At 40.6% G+C, this 15,772-nt stretch overlaps 1 protein-coding gene across 1 annotated transcript; it reads right to left on the reverse strand.

The window, feature by feature from the left end:
* Nucleotides 1-754: 754 nt before the first annotated feature.
* Nucleotides 755-15,711, reverse strand: mrrf (mitochondrial ribosome recycling factor). The gene is made up of 7 exons (XM_083903153.1): nucleotides 15,647-15,711; nucleotides 12,389-12,562; nucleotides 12,113-12,265; nucleotides 7,964-8,082; nucleotides 3,893-3,984; nucleotides 2,124-2,283; nucleotides 755-1,488 (listed from the first exon to the last, which is right to left on the reverse strand). Coding segments are annotated over exons 1-7 (777 nt in total). The 5' UTR covers nucleotides 15,648-15,711; the 3' UTR covers nucleotides 755-1,410.
* Nucleotides 15,712-15,772: the final 61 nt, after the last annotated feature.

Genomic DNA, 15,772 nt, shown 5'->3' on the forward strand with positions numbered 1-15,772 from the left:
GAATCACCACAAAAACCTGCCATTTCCACCCCGCCTCTGCTCCGTCCCGACCCAGCAGCCACTCCTCTGCTAAACTCTTGTTTATCCAACGACTCTGGTCTGTTTAGGCCATTAAAGCGAAGCCATTCGGGGGGAGACCAAGGGCCAAATGTATTAAAGCCACAATGTGTAGCATGCAATTTAGCAACGCTAGCATATAGCGACAAAGATTAAAACAAACAAAACAACAACCATGAAAGCAGCACAGTCGCTATTCCTCGTCAATTCATTTTCTCTCTTTTAAAGAAGTCGGGATAAAAGGCATAATTAGCCGTTTCAAATCATTAAATCACCGGTTGGCTATATGATTAACTGTGTGGGCTGTATGCAACCAGTAGCACAACAAACCCTGACAACGATGATGACACCAACCACATAATGATATGGAAAGCCTCGATGGTGTAAACAGCAGAAACATGAACGCAGAGCTGTGTGAGTGCGTGTGTTTCTCATTCCTTGAACAACTCTTAACTGCAGTGACTTTAAGACAAAGAAAAAGGACATTAAAAAGCCTCTTTTTCCTAATAATTTCCTCCTAATGGACAATTGTGGTGCCAGCAGCCAGGGCCTCCAGGTCTGTATACAGGAAACCTCCATTATCACTCTAACTAATGGCAGAGGGGGCGACTTCAAACTAAAAGTGGGGAGAAAAAAGAAAACAAGAGAACGAAAAGATGACGCACATGGTACAAAGCAGTGTTTCTTTAATGGTGTTCATCAATAATGTTTTTTTTCCTGACGTTATTGTGTTTAAAAGTGAGTTGCCATATTATCAATCCTCAACTCACGAGCCTTTTTTTTTGAACAGAGTTTGAATCAATGTGAAACAAATGTTTGGCAACACGCTAATGATATCTGTTCAGCTGGCTCCTGCGTCTTTGGAACAAACTTTCTCTCCCTCTTGCTCCTGCCACCAAGGCAAACCCACAGCCAGTTTACATTCAGATGGGTGCGCTTGTTTTATATAAACAGACAGCCCTTGTGGCAAAGGGTTTGATTAGGAGGAGGCTCACAAATCCCATTAAAAGTCTATTCGTCCCTCGCTCTGGGAATTGTTTGAAGACAGGACGAGTAACAGTGGAGGAAGGAGGATGACTGGCAGCCCCGTTGTTGTTTCCGTGCCATTTTTTGTTTACGCAAACAGTGAGTTGAACACAGATATCAACCAGCAGCAAAAAAAAACTAGATATCTGTAGTGATGTGGCCAGTGACCACAGCCCAGCGTCTGTATGTACTACAGGATCCGACACTTGTTTGTTTGTGGAAACGAAAAGAAAACGACCCTCTCTCTGCGATCCAGTCACCGTCTCATTTACACCAGAAACATGTGGCTGCTGTCGTGTACGTTCATTCACTCACAACATGAAGCCGTCAGGCTAACAGCTCCTTGGTCTTAGCTGCTAGCAGTTTGTCAATGTCCGCTGCGATGGTGTCCGCCATCTGCTGAATCTGTGATAAAGAGAGGAAGATGGAGACATTAAAAGTCAGGTTGAATTCACGTTTTGGGCACTTTTTTAAAACCTCTGTAATACTTGGAAAAGATTTATAAACCCCTTATTTGCTAAGGTTAAAGCATTTTCAGTGTCCATTTTGAAGCTTTTCCAGCACCTTGCAGCTGTGGTAAATTACATATTTATATGAATGACAAAATGATGATTTAAATTTATATATATATATAATAATAAATGTCACCTGTCTGTAAAAAGACTTCCAGATTAGTTTTAAGTGTCGGCTCTTCAACTTTTTATTCTATTTCTCCATCTAACAGAGCTTTAGTAGCTGACATCATGCAACCAAAACAAAGCCAATTTGGCAGGAAGCGGTGCTGTTCACATCCATAGACATACACTACTGTTCAAAAGCGTGGGGTCACTTCAAAATGTCCTTATTTTTTGAAGAAAAAGCACTCATTTCAATGAATATAACATTAAATGAATCAGAAATACACTCTATACATTGTGGAAGAAAAACAGTTACAAAACTCAACAAGCAAAATTCAAGCACTACTCAAACCTTTAAAACACAACATGTGCAGAGATTTTCAAGCACCGGGGTAATAACGCTGTCGTCTTTCTGTCTCACACCTGTTTCTCGATCAGTCGTATGGTGTCCTCCGAGTGTTCTTCCTTTGCCTTTTTGACCTGTGTGACGGCATGAGATCGAACTCTCCTCACCGAGTCCTTGGCCTTGTTGCTGATCTGTTTGGCCATCTTGGCGAGGTTCTCTCTGTGCTCTCGCGTTACTCTGCAAAGAAGACGACGACACGAGATGAGAGGAAAGCAGGAAAGATTAACAGTAAGGAAGGTAACGAAGAAAATGGAAAATGTAACGGCTGGCTGGTTCTTTGGTTCTACCGATACCGACAAACATGATTTTCTGACACACAATTAAAAAAAAAAAAAAATGTGCTTGTAGTATAACTATAATCATTTTAGTTCTGACTCATAGCAGCCATATCACAACAATCACTTTCCTGAGGTCTAAGACCTGAGCCGAAACATCCATCATGCAGATAACTTTGTTAATCACTCAGAAAATCCAACTTCCCCATTTCACTCTGCCTTTTTTGTCCTTAATTGGCGTTTTTTCCCCCCTGTTCTTGCCTTCGGGACTATTTGCAAACAATCCAAGTGCAGCATCTATTTACCACAAACAATGCAGCCTAATTACTGATTCCAGGGCCAATCAAGGAGCGCCTTCTCCTTGGAAATGCAAATGTGGGCTCGGAGCGTGCCGAGACTGATTGCAGGGGGAAAGCAGTCTGACTCTTGTGTCCCTCCTCTGCCAGACTAACACCTGCTGCTCCATGTGCACACAAATACACACTCATACACACACACACACACACAAAAGTGCATGCACATTTATACATGCGGACTTCCATCCATGCACCATGTGTATATATATGTAAAGAAACATACTGTATACATAGAGTGGCTCAGTGAGTGAGTGACGGATAGTTTTGTGTGAGGTTGTTTGACTTGGCAGAGAGACGGAGAGAGAGAGAGAGAGAGAGAGAGAGAGAGAGACATTAACACACTGAGGGTCTCTATACATCTACAAGCAAACGTCAACAGATCTGTCAGTTACAGTTCTGCGTATAGACAAAACAAACCCACAGATGAGTTTAACTGAGTAGTTTAGCTGCAATAATTTACAAAAATGTGCTGGTTATTGTAGTGATTTATGTATCAATATGACGCTATATATATATATATAAAAAATAAGGGGAAATTATGTTTTTTCATTGTTTCAAGGCGTGCAAAAGTAAAACATACAGTACGTTTATGACAGAAATATAAGATATACAGAGGAAGTGTGTGTGTGTGTGTGTTCTGAGGAACTAATAAAGTTTAGGGCTAAGATTTGAATTGTAGTTAGGCTTAGGCATTCACTGGTTATGGATTATGTTAGGGATAAGTCTTTGTTGTCCACATGAATGGACGTCAATGCAGTGTCCTAAGAAGGATAGCTATGCAAACGTGTGTGTGTGTGTTTGTACGTGTAGTAGGCCATCAGGATAAGTTTTGTTTCAAAACGGTCTCTGTGTGGACATTTTTAAATGTTAGGGGTTACATTTAGCTGAAGGGTTCCAATCGAATCCAACTTTATGTATAAAGCACTTTGAAAACAACAACAGCTGAGACAAAGTGCTGTACATCAGAGATAAATAAATAAAATGTGACATAATAGACCTAAGAACAAACAATAAAAATACTGTAGAAAAAATATAAAAACAATACAAATAAATAGGTCATACAATATATGGTAAAGGTTAGGGGTAAGGGCTAACACAATGCATGATGTCTATGAATGTCTTCACAGGTAAGGAGTGTGTGTGTAAGAGACTCACTTTGGAACAGGCACCTTGATGATCGTCCCGTCCACTTCTGGGTTTAGGTTCATGCTACTCTCTCTGAGGGCATGGGTGGCAGCAGCTATAGCCTGAGGACAAACACACACACACATATTATATGAAAGTGTGCTTTGAGCACTGGTGTTAATTGAAAACCAGTGCTACAACTGCAGGTAGTGGTTCAGCTCCAGCTGGCAGTCATTAAGGTGTTACACATTGTGTGTGTGTGTGTGTGTGTGTGTGTGTGTCTCGGGGGAAGCCCGTGCAGTGTGGAAGTGCCTCGGGCCACTGTCAGCGCTCGGCCCCCTGGGACAGGACTGAGAGGTTGCAGGGCAGGGCACTGACTTCTGGTGACCTCACAGGGGAGTCTGCTTATGCTTGTGTATGATATATTGACACACACACACACACGCATGCACGCAGGCACGCACGCACGCGTTCTGGAACATTAAAATTGTAAATATTATTTATGGTCAGATGATAAATGTCATCATAACAGCAAATGGAAGGTGACTTTATTCACTTTAAGAAAAAACTAAACAAAAACAAACAAATGCTTGAACGTGTACGTTTAGGACCTGTTTAGGACCTGTTGTGGAGTTAAATTTAGATCGGTGAGTGTGCACATTATTGCTTTAGCCCAAGAAAACTAAGGCTTTCTAAAATGTATTGAAAATGCCTGGACCTGGAATTTTCTGGTCAATTTTGAACTTAGTTTTTCCCTTTTTGTTGTTTAGGGTTCAAAGACAGTTTTGTCAGACTTAGCTTATTATTTAGCCACTCAATCATAGTACATTATTGACTAGAATATGGGCAAATACACTAAAGGATGACTGTCGAGATCAGTGACAAAACCAGTGATGGTGGACATCAGATTCCTTTCAAATCATGGATCACCTTATGTGTCGTTTGTGGTGTTCATGACATGTAAATAAAAGCAGTTCCCAGGTTTACAAGTTGACAAAAAAGGGGCAGCCATGGCCAAGTGGAATGGGAAATTGGCTCATAACAAAAGGGTTGTTGGTTCAAGTCCCCGCCAGGTCAAGGGCTGGGGGACCCCTGAGCAAAATACCTAATCACCCATTGATCATTGTTAACTGGACACTCTAAATTGACCCCAGCAATGGGGGGGCCACATCTATTGCCTGTGTACCAACTATCTTGGTATGGATGACAGAATTAGGTATTTTTCGAGAACTGTAACCAGGACGCATTAAATAGAAAAATCATTATATGTAGTTTGGCAAATGATAAGCGAAGAGCTAAAATCACCAGAAATCATCTGAATCAAAACATCCGAGTACAACAATCTGTGATGTCTATAAAGGATGGAGATAATCAAGAGGGGGGAAACAAAAAAAGAGGAACATTGTGTTTCGTGAGGGGATCATGTGATCCAGTGTCAGTGTGGACAGATACTGGTGCGTACTCACAAAGCACTTCACGATCAAAGTTTTTTTTTTTTTTTTTTTTTGACATGAATGCACTACAGGCAGACAAAAAAACAAAACAAGGTTGCGTGAAACACAATGGTAATTATTAAACCCAAACTCACATAATGTGAAACATGAAGACATAATCTGCTATGTACGACACAATCCCTTGGTCCAGCAAACGCCACATTAAAACCAGAGCTAGCGTTATACAGTACACACACAGACACACACAGGGGAGGAGGGCGGATACTTCAAATTACTGAAAATAAAGTAACACCACTCCTCTCGTCAGATCTGCAGCCGCATGACAATTCCCTCGGCAACGCATTACAAAGTGTGCGAATGTGAAAAGCAAGAAATAAGAGCATATCATTTCCTCTTCTTTTCTTTTAACCCGCGCTACCCTACTCCTCTTTCTTAGACAGCTCCCTCTGGCCGTTTCCGCTGGGGGAAACAAATGGCAGCGAGATTAAAGGAATTTATTTGTGTGCATTAAATCAATTCATGGAGTTCTTTTCATTTGTTAGAAAGAAGAAAAAAAAAATCATCCGGAGCACAGGCCTCTGGTTGCTCTCTTTGAGTGTGGGGTGATAGATTCGGCCCATACCTATGTTTGATTGTTCTCAGCATCAAATTCATCACAGTCCCCCCCCCCCCCCCACCAGACCCACGTCCACTCTGGTGGTTACGGAAAACCGAGCGGAATTTTCTCTGGAAAGGCCCGAGCAGGTTCTGGTTAATATGTTGGAAAGGAAGAGAAATTACGCTGAAGTTTCACATCAAACGCTGACAGGCCAGTTCAAAGCAAAGCAGAGCAGAGCTTGTGTGTGAGTGAGAGTGCGTGTGTGCTTGAAAAGAAGAAAACAAAGATTTTGACTTTACGCACAAAGTGGTGGGATGCTTTCACATGCACATTCAAAAACATCCTTAAGCACATGCAGAAAATTGCCTCCTGATCTAAGCTGCTGTTGGCTGTTGTTAGTTCCATTACTTCTAATAAATGAGTGGAAAACAATGGTTTGGGCCTCTGAAGTGCCTGGTAATGGATAGGCATCATTATAAGCCTATTAACTCTGGGCACTGAGGACTCACCTCTGTGTGTGACATGGGTAACGCAGGGCATGACGGGGGAGCGTGTGTGTGTTGGCATGTGTGTGGTCTGTGGTCGGCCTTTTGGGGAAGGAAACAGACTCACCGGAGGACCGTGGAGCCTGATTCAGGCTGACGGCTGGATTTCCAGATTTGAGAAGCTGATAAACACTTGTGATATCGGTACAAAAAGGAGAACAAAGAGGTGAAACCGCAGAACCCCAGTGTCCCAAACCACCGACCGGTGGGAAAACAGAAGGTGGAGGGAGATATTTGTAAGAAGTTAGTCGTGCTGTTATGGACAGGTGGTTCCTTTACAGGAAGAAAAATGCATTTGAATGTCACTTACACTTGTAGTGAAAACTAGTTTATATCTAAAGAATTCTTGACATGATTACAGGGAAAGTGTGGTGCAACAGCCACAGGGTGATTGTTTTTCAACAGGGCCTTTAATTTGGGTTATTTACTCAATTAAATTGCCTGTTTTAATACGTTAATGAACGTTAGAGCTGCAACTAACCATGATTTTCGTATTCGATTAATCTAACAATTAATCGCTTGGTCCATAAATGTCAGAAAATGTTAAAAAACCTTGATCAGTGTTTGTCAAGCCTGGAAATGACGATGTTCTCAAATGTCTTGTTTTGTCCACAAACCAAAATTATTCTGTTTTATTGATTTCTTTGTTATGTGGAGCACAGAAACAATGAAAATATTCACATTTAAGAAGCTAAAACAATTAGAAATCTTGTTTTAATCATGAAAAAAATTATCAAAACAGTTGACTATTAATTCAGTCATCCATTAATTGTTTTGCTCTAATGAATGTATTACCATGGACCCCCGAGGAGTAACCAGTAGCTTCTCCTTCACTGCAACCAATTTCTCAACATCTACTTGATGAGAAAGAATATTTTTACCATGTCATGCATTAAAAGGTGGATTTTATGTCTCGTGTCATGGCATACAGTATGATTGTGTTAAATGTTTTTTTTCCACATTTGGATTTTCTATACCATTAAAGTCTGGCCTCTAAAGCTCTGCTTTGCCCCCTTGTGACATTTTGTGTAGCTCTGATTAGTGCAGTATTATATCATCTACAAAGGAAAATAGACGGAGCAAAAAAGGAGCGAAAAAAAATAATCTATTCCTCTCTAACCTGGGGGTAGAATTAGGTCATTTCCTACTCTGTGACAACTCACACGCAGGCATAACCACAGCTCGACGCATGCACACACAGAGTTTAGGTTCTCGTTGCTATCTTTCACTCCAAGAACAAAGGGCTCGTCGAGTCATCAATCAATTAGCGTCCGAGACGCAGTCGGAGAAAAGCGAGGCCCGGTCGGGTTTCATTTACACAAAATGATGTGAGATCAGAGTTCTGCTCTGGCTCACTTTTACCTCAGCGAGAAACATCTATCTGTCTGTACTCTGGATTATTTTGATAAAGCCTTTAGTTACGGAGCGCTCAAATGTCTGTATGAGACAAACAAACACTGGTAGGGAGAATCAGTATTAGTGTGTGTGTGTGTGATTGTCTTACCTCGGGGAAACTGCTCATGTTGACCATAATGAGCTGAGGTGACTTCATGGAGACCTGACCCAGCTGGTTGAGAGGGAACTTTCCATCTTGAGTCGTCACCACGATGTGATCCAGCGCGCCTTCAAATACAGTTCATTATTTACTTCATTCACAGACCATTTGACCGTTTAAGAAACAAAAGGCAAGGTGTTCATCATCATATTGCATATTACATATTTGCAGATCAGTGTCACTGTCCAAAACGGATCATAAAACAGCACTTCAATCAAATATTTTATAAGATTCATTTGACTGTAAGATGATTATACATGATAGTTTTATATTTGCATTACACACTTGTGCGTTTATCAACCATCACATTGTTGTCAGATTTGTGTCGGGTCAAAACAATTCCAGGTTTCCATGTAGTTCAGATGCTACATGCTATTATGAGTTTCAATGATCTCCTCACTCCATGAAGCAAAGGTAAGTTCACCGACAAAGAGGTAACTTCTGTCATTTCCTCCCTCCCTCCATCACCCTCTTCATCTCTCCTGTTCATCCCTCACTCCACCCATCCGCCCGTCTCCCTCTCCTCCATCTGGCTAACCTCAGACGCAGTTGTTTCCTTCTTCCCTAACTCTGTCTTACATCACTCTCTCCCTGCTTACCCAGTGGGGGCTGTGTTACTACTGCTGCTGCTGCTGCTGCTGCGGGTGGTGGTGCATGTGCTGGCTGGAGGAGTGGGGATGGGAGGGGAGAGACACGGCGGTGTAGTCATTTTCTCTATATATGACCAATTGATATAATTTGATTTCAGGGGTGGGGGGAAGGAAAAAAAAAGGACACTGTACCGAAGAGTCATAGATTAGATGATGAATTAAAAATCAAAGGTTGGGAAGATGTGATGAAATGGATACCTATTATTTGAAGGCCACACCCGAGCTGAATCACTGATACACTGATCCGCCTGCCAATTATTCTGTCTCGCTCTTCAAACATACATTTGCGAGATCTGTGGGGCTGAACCTGTCATGTCCCGTTGTCCATTACTCAGTGCGTATGTGTCTCATCCAAGTCCCTATCTGTGACCCTTTTATTTTTTAACCTGTGCCTCAACAGTGAGCACCTCCACATCTGTTAGTAGTTTAGGAGAACGACAGACAGACAGACAATTATTTCTTAGACTACAAAGATGGAGGCTGCGAGACGGCTGAGGAGAGCTTCTGCCAAATAGTCCTTCACAAATATTAAATGTGATCTAATAGGATTATTTTTTTTTTTTAATTTATGTGATATAATTGTGCACCATACACACTTAAAGCAGCAGTGTGTACGTTTTGGCGATTTCTTTTGGTGTTTTTATTCTCCCTCTGTTTGGTCTTTGTGAACAAATACAATGCAACATTATTTGTATACTGTGTCATTCATTATAACAAGAAACAAAGAGTCATTTGGAGTGAATAGCACAGTGTGGACTTCTTAGGCAGTGGTTTGAATGTATCAGACATTTGTTTACATTTTAAAGCTATAAGAAATTCCCAAAAAAAAGGTCCACGGTGCGAGAATTAGTGGCATCCGGTGAGAATGCAGGCTATAACAAATACAGGACTGCTTTGCTCACATTTCCTTTGCCAAACAACTCACGGAACTATAATTGGTACAAAGGATATATCACAAAGATATATCCTTGTTGTTAAATTATTGTCACACCACTTGAATTGACCACCCACCTGTGATAGGGTCACCTGTTGAATCTGCGACATATTTATGATTAAAATATCACATCACAATTATATGGATCAACATTTACCTGCTATTTAAACTCTTGAAATTGCTCATATGCACAATGAAATCACCCTACCATACACTTTTACAAGCAACAAAGTTTTTGCATCACATATAAAACACATTTGTAATTAACTTTTTAAAGTGAGAATCTCACAATAATAATAATGAGATCTTGGAGTGGAAGTCATTTAGGTAAATTATTCCCCATTCAGTTAGATAAACTTATTGCAAGTGCCTTTTATTGCGATGTACATAAAAACATTCCATATGTGCCGTTTTCACTTTCTATGTGAATAACCACAATATGACGGTCATCGCACCGATTCTCCTTACATCTGTGATTTTCTGCTGATTTTCTGTCGCGCGCACAAACAAACACGTGAACATATGCAGTTTGCATTCATGGCAACAAGCAACTGTACATACAGGCATATCCCCACACACACTCACACAAGCTTAATGAGAGCCAGATGAGGGGTTTGTGGAACAAACACACACTAACACACTTGCGCGTGCACACACACATTTAGACAACTGACGTCATTCCATTCCACCATCTCATCTCTGCTGTCAGCTCTAAGTCCTGCTGCCTCCCTGGATTACTGTGCAGCTGTACGGATGAGAAGGGGATGAACGGAGGAGGAGGAGAACAGTGAGGGATACACAGATGGAGGGGAGAAGACAGGGAGGATGACAGGATGTAGGGACAGAGGCAAGAACAGCTAGAGACACACTGGGAGAGCAGAAGAGATGGAGGAAGTTAAGGAGGGAAGTCTGAAAATTCTTGAACTTTTGTTCTTTGTGGATCAATAAGAATTTGGTATTCATAGAAGTGAAACATCAGCAGAAGCCAAAATATAAATCTGGGAATTATTGTGGAAACACTGAGACAAGAGCAAGTAAGAGAAGGATAAAGGGAGCGGCGGAAGATACAAAAGTGATTCAAAGCAAAGTGCTGACTGATGAATGCAAGGAAAAAAACGTTTAGGAACAAGATGAAAAATGGATAAAGGAATGAAAAAACATTGACTATTAAAACGTAAAAATCATGTGCTTATGTTGCTAAGAGTGAAATTTTAGCCGAGGAGTCAAAGCTCAAGACACTTTCAGTTTTGAAGTCCGATTCCGTTGTTTGCCTCCTCCCCAGAGACCTTCCATTATGCGACCCGCCTCTAATTCCATCTGGCCCAGCTCACATTTGTTAGAACCCAGAGGCAAAGGGTCAAGACCTGGATGTAGTTGGGGAAACTGGGGCCAAGGTGAGGTCGCACAGCACTCTTTGGGTGCTTCGTCAGGTCGATTTAGGTACTTAAAAATATAGTGCATCACTTTTAAATTGAAACTAACGGCCATTATATTCAAACCACTGTCAAATGAGTTCACACACTGCTGATTATGCCCGTCAGCTCCACATGACTCTCTGTGCGTTTCTTAGTATCGCTGTGTTTTGATCTTTTGGTGACACAACATTTTAAAACTCATGACAGACTTTGTGTTGAGATGTCCCTGGTGACATTGATGCAATGCACACAGAAAGTGATTATTTTATGTCAAGACAAACAGAAGCAACAACAACACTGTGCTAGAAAAGTGAGACATCTGCAAACAGGTTGGAGTCGGGTTGAAAACACAGAAATAACAGACAGAAAATGTTTTGAAAGTGAATTCTACAGCTCAAAAAACAATTCAGCATTTTTTCCTGCATTGACAACATTACATGTTGCAAAATTGCAAAATCCGTATAATATTTAGTGTGTATTTTTGAATGAAATGTAGAAATTAACCAGTAAGGATGTTCCAAATGTGACCTCGGCAGTAGATTTCTCTGTTAAAGTTTACTTTGAGGTTTTTTTCTGACACGTGTCATGGTTGCAGTTGCAGCCAATAATGTTATTAACTGTGGCAAAGAGTGGAGGAAGTAAGAAACAGTGAATGATGTGAAATTCAAGTGTTTGTAGAGGTGTAATTGAAAAAATAACATCTGGAAAACTGATTTAGTCTGGGTGAACTGGAGGACTCCTGGAGACCAGACTCCGAGAGTCCTAAAATCTTATGGTGAGAATTAACATAAATACAAGGGAGTATTACAAGACTTAAGTAGCTGTACACATTTGTTCTCCTTCTTTAACAACACAATAAAACTTAATATGAAATGACAAGTTAAACAATTATATTAAGCCCTTAGATTTGCGAGTATGCTTTCTCTTCCTTTATTATTCTACAATTTCTTTCCACTTAATCTCACATCAAATCACTACTTGGCACAGCTTGGGGGTCATTTATACATCAACCTCTATTATTTTTGTCTTCTATAAAGGTGGTGACTTCATGTTTGATCTGGTGTGTCAATGCATTTGAAGAGACAGAGAAACTGAATACCTGGAGAACCTCGGATGCTGAGGCTGCGTGTGAAGTCATCTTTGAGTGCACTGATGACAGCCTTCATGTCCTTATTCACTTCATCTAGACTGATGATGTCTTCCACCAGAGCTGACTTAATATTCACCTGTGTAGACTGGCCCTTTGTCTTTGCTTAAGGGAAGAGATGAGAGGGAAACTCAGATTCATGTCCAAGATTAATACCATCAAACCAAATGAGCCACATCTAGAGGTCACACAGATGTGACCTCCAGTGTTTGTAATCTCCTCTCTGACCTTTTGCCTTCTTGGTGGCGTAGAGCCTGGTGCATGCAGCGGGGAAACAGGTGGTGCTGGGGCAGAGCGGCGCTGCACTGACCCTGGATGTGACCACGAGGGGAAACCTGACCTGTGGCACCATGGACTGACACAGCAGAGGTCGCAGCAGACGAAGATGATTCAACGCCATCACTGCGAGAGAACATCATACAATTTACTTTTTATTTTTTAATTAGGAAAAATAGACGACGGGGTGCTACGGAGTTCACAGCAGCATGATTTCATTTTTAAATTTCTGGGTTGTGGTATTGTAATAAAATGAGGCAATAACTCCAATCAGCCAGTAGGAGGTAGGCCTGCATCTTGTATTGACAATACAGTGACATGGTCTGCTTTTCTCTTGACCACTCTCTGATGATAGTCATCAAAATAAACAGCCGTCTATAGTTTAGACACAGGTTGAGAATTCTTCAATGGGATCAAATGTTTATGCATTTTAGAGCTGAAACAATTACTCGAATAATTGATTACTAAATTAATCGTCAAATATTTTGATAATCGATTAATTGGTTTGAAGCTTTTTTTCATTATTAAAGCAAGATTTCTGATTGTTTCAGCTTATTAAATGGGAATATTTAACAAAGAAATCATTAAAAGTTAATCATTTTGGTTTATGGACAAAACAAGACCTTTGAGAAATCATAATCTTCAGGTTTGACAAACATTTGATGGACCAAACAATTACTCAGTTAACCGGGAAAATAATCAACAGATTAATTGATTATGAAAATAATCGTTAGTGGCAGCTCCAATCAATTTTTAACAAATTTAAATGTTTTATACCTCATACATATACACAAACAATGTAGTGCATGTCCTGCTAAGACATGCTTAATAAATAAATAAATTGCTTTGTCTATAAAATATCAGATAATGTCAACAAAACAGCACTTTAGTAAATCGAGGTTTTTCATGTATGTACATATCTTCTTTTGTCAACCATGCTTAAAATATAGGAATGTTTGAGCATAAGACGAATGGTGGACGAACAGAAAATTAAATCATGGACTTTGTCTTAAAGTACATTTTCCCTGACAATAACTACCAGAGAAGGAAAAGAGGCTCTTGTAAATACAACCACACCATCCCACACTCAACACCACGGACTCTGTCTCTCACACTGTCAAACTTAGGGGTCAAAACTACAGCAGCCTTGCATGGTTGTTTGGGCATTCCCAAACGGGAACCTCCCATTCAATAACCGACACAAAAACACACTGGATGAACCACCTCCCACCTCGCAACTGATTCTGGAGCGTGATCCTCGCCACTGAACCTCAGCGTCCACACAAGCACAGACAAACTCTGAGATATCAAAGCTCACAGGCACAAACGAATGCTAAAGCCAGTCTTTCACAGTCAGTGGCTGTGAACAGCTCGCGGTGTACTGCAGCCTGACTGACATTCTCCATTGTGTATTTATGGCTGTAAACTGTGAGCTGTGAGTAGAAACAAACAAAACTGCTGCAGTAAAAACTGTTTGGTCACACATGAGCTGATCTTTCCCAAATGCATGATGTTTATGAGATTTTTGTTCTGGGAAATAATGATCGGGAACTGTTTTCAGCTTGAAGCCAAAGAAAACATAACAGATCAGAGAATAAAAAACTGTGGCGATGTTTCTCCACCCATCTATGAGTTTGGTTATTTGTATGGCATTTATTGTAAACTGAATGTATGTATCCGAAATTGAAAATAATTTAGATTAACAAACTGGCAGGGACTGTATACTTCAGAGAGCCTTAATTTACTAACTAACATATCGGAATTTGTCCAGGCATACTGATTATCGTATTGCACGAGGAATGACGTAGATGTATCATCAAATCGATATTTTTGACTCATCCCTAATTAGTCACCAAAAAGTCAAGTGGGTTTAAATGCTGAAATCCTTTTAGTTAATTAGAAAAAAAATAATAATTAATTTTCAATTGCAATGGCCATGCCACAAGTCTATAAAATCCAAACTTATTCCATTGGCAATATTGGGGTGTGAGTCTCTGGACCACCAGCTACAGCACAAACCCACTACAGACTTCTGTGGCTGGCACGTTTCCTGTCACGCTGATATGATTTGGTGCACTACGGCAGAGCAGATAAGCTGAGATGTGGGACATTGACAGATTTCTTTAGAGGGGAATCCAAGCAGAAAAAGTGCAGCACAGGTGTTCACGGAGATACTGTAGCCTCATATCCTGTAGATTTCACACACGACAGCAGCTGCAGACACACCTCTGCTTCTTCCAGTGGCAAAAGCCAGCTGGTGAGCCCGCATGGTTTCTCCTCTGTACCTTTTCACAGGAAAATAACAAGGGGAGGGAGTATCTGACAACGCTGCGCCTCATCAAACAAACTGTTCACACTGAGGCAGCGAGTACTGGCATAACAGTTTGATTGTTTAGTTCATCATGCGTCAGAAAACGCAGCCAAACGTTGACCACAGCCTCAACTGACATCTTCAAATGTTTGACGTTTTTGCTCACTACATGACAAATGATGACCACAATTATTATTGCCACACACACACAGGGAGAACAGGCAGGCAAACTCCTGACTAGGTCGCCCCGGGTCTTCTTGCTGCAAAGGCTAGAGTGCTACACCTCTTCATATACTAATTTATTTAGTATAATTGAGACTGGTCAATGTAGATCTATCATTTTTATTTAAATGTTGGTAAAAGTCTGCACTGAATTGAGATATAATGTGTTCCAATTTGCTGCTCCTTCTGCTTAGACTCAATCACAGAAATTATTGAATCTCATGGGGCTTTTAAAATAACACTGAATAACGTGTAGAGTTATTAGCAGGTTCAACTGACCATGACACATCATTCATAAACATGTATGTATATTTATATTTTGACACTATACATTGTATATTGTAATTTGTAACTAACCATTTCTAACACTCCATTTGTCATCTCAATAAGGACTTCCCGGGTAAATAATGATTAGAATTACAATACAAACATTCATGGTTGAGACAAACACAATACAATTAAGTAAGACACATAGAATAAGCTGCTCCTAATGTGAGTGAAGTTTAAAGTGAACAGTTGTGAAGGTCGGAGCTATGATGTGCAGCAGCATTCTTCACCCAGCACATGGACAAAAACTAACATAAACCGCTTAAATGTCGCTGCTTTTCATATTGTTAACATTTATTATGGAAGAATTGTACAACTCGACTGAAAATAATCCCCAAAACTGTACTTACTTTCGCGTTTTACGTCTTTAAAGAGGCGTCTTAGCTTCTCATAGAAACATAGCACAGACTGGCCACATTTGACGTCCACGTTGTCGTCATCATCACGCGCCGAAGTTTGACAAAGTCCGGGTGGGT

Source organism: Microchirus variegatus (assembly GCF_963457635.1).
Source record: "Microchirus variegatus genome assembly, chromosome: 16".
Classification (NCBI taxonomy): domain Eukaryota; kingdom Metazoa; phylum Chordata; class Actinopteri; order Pleuronectiformes; family Soleidae; genus Microchirus; species Microchirus variegatus.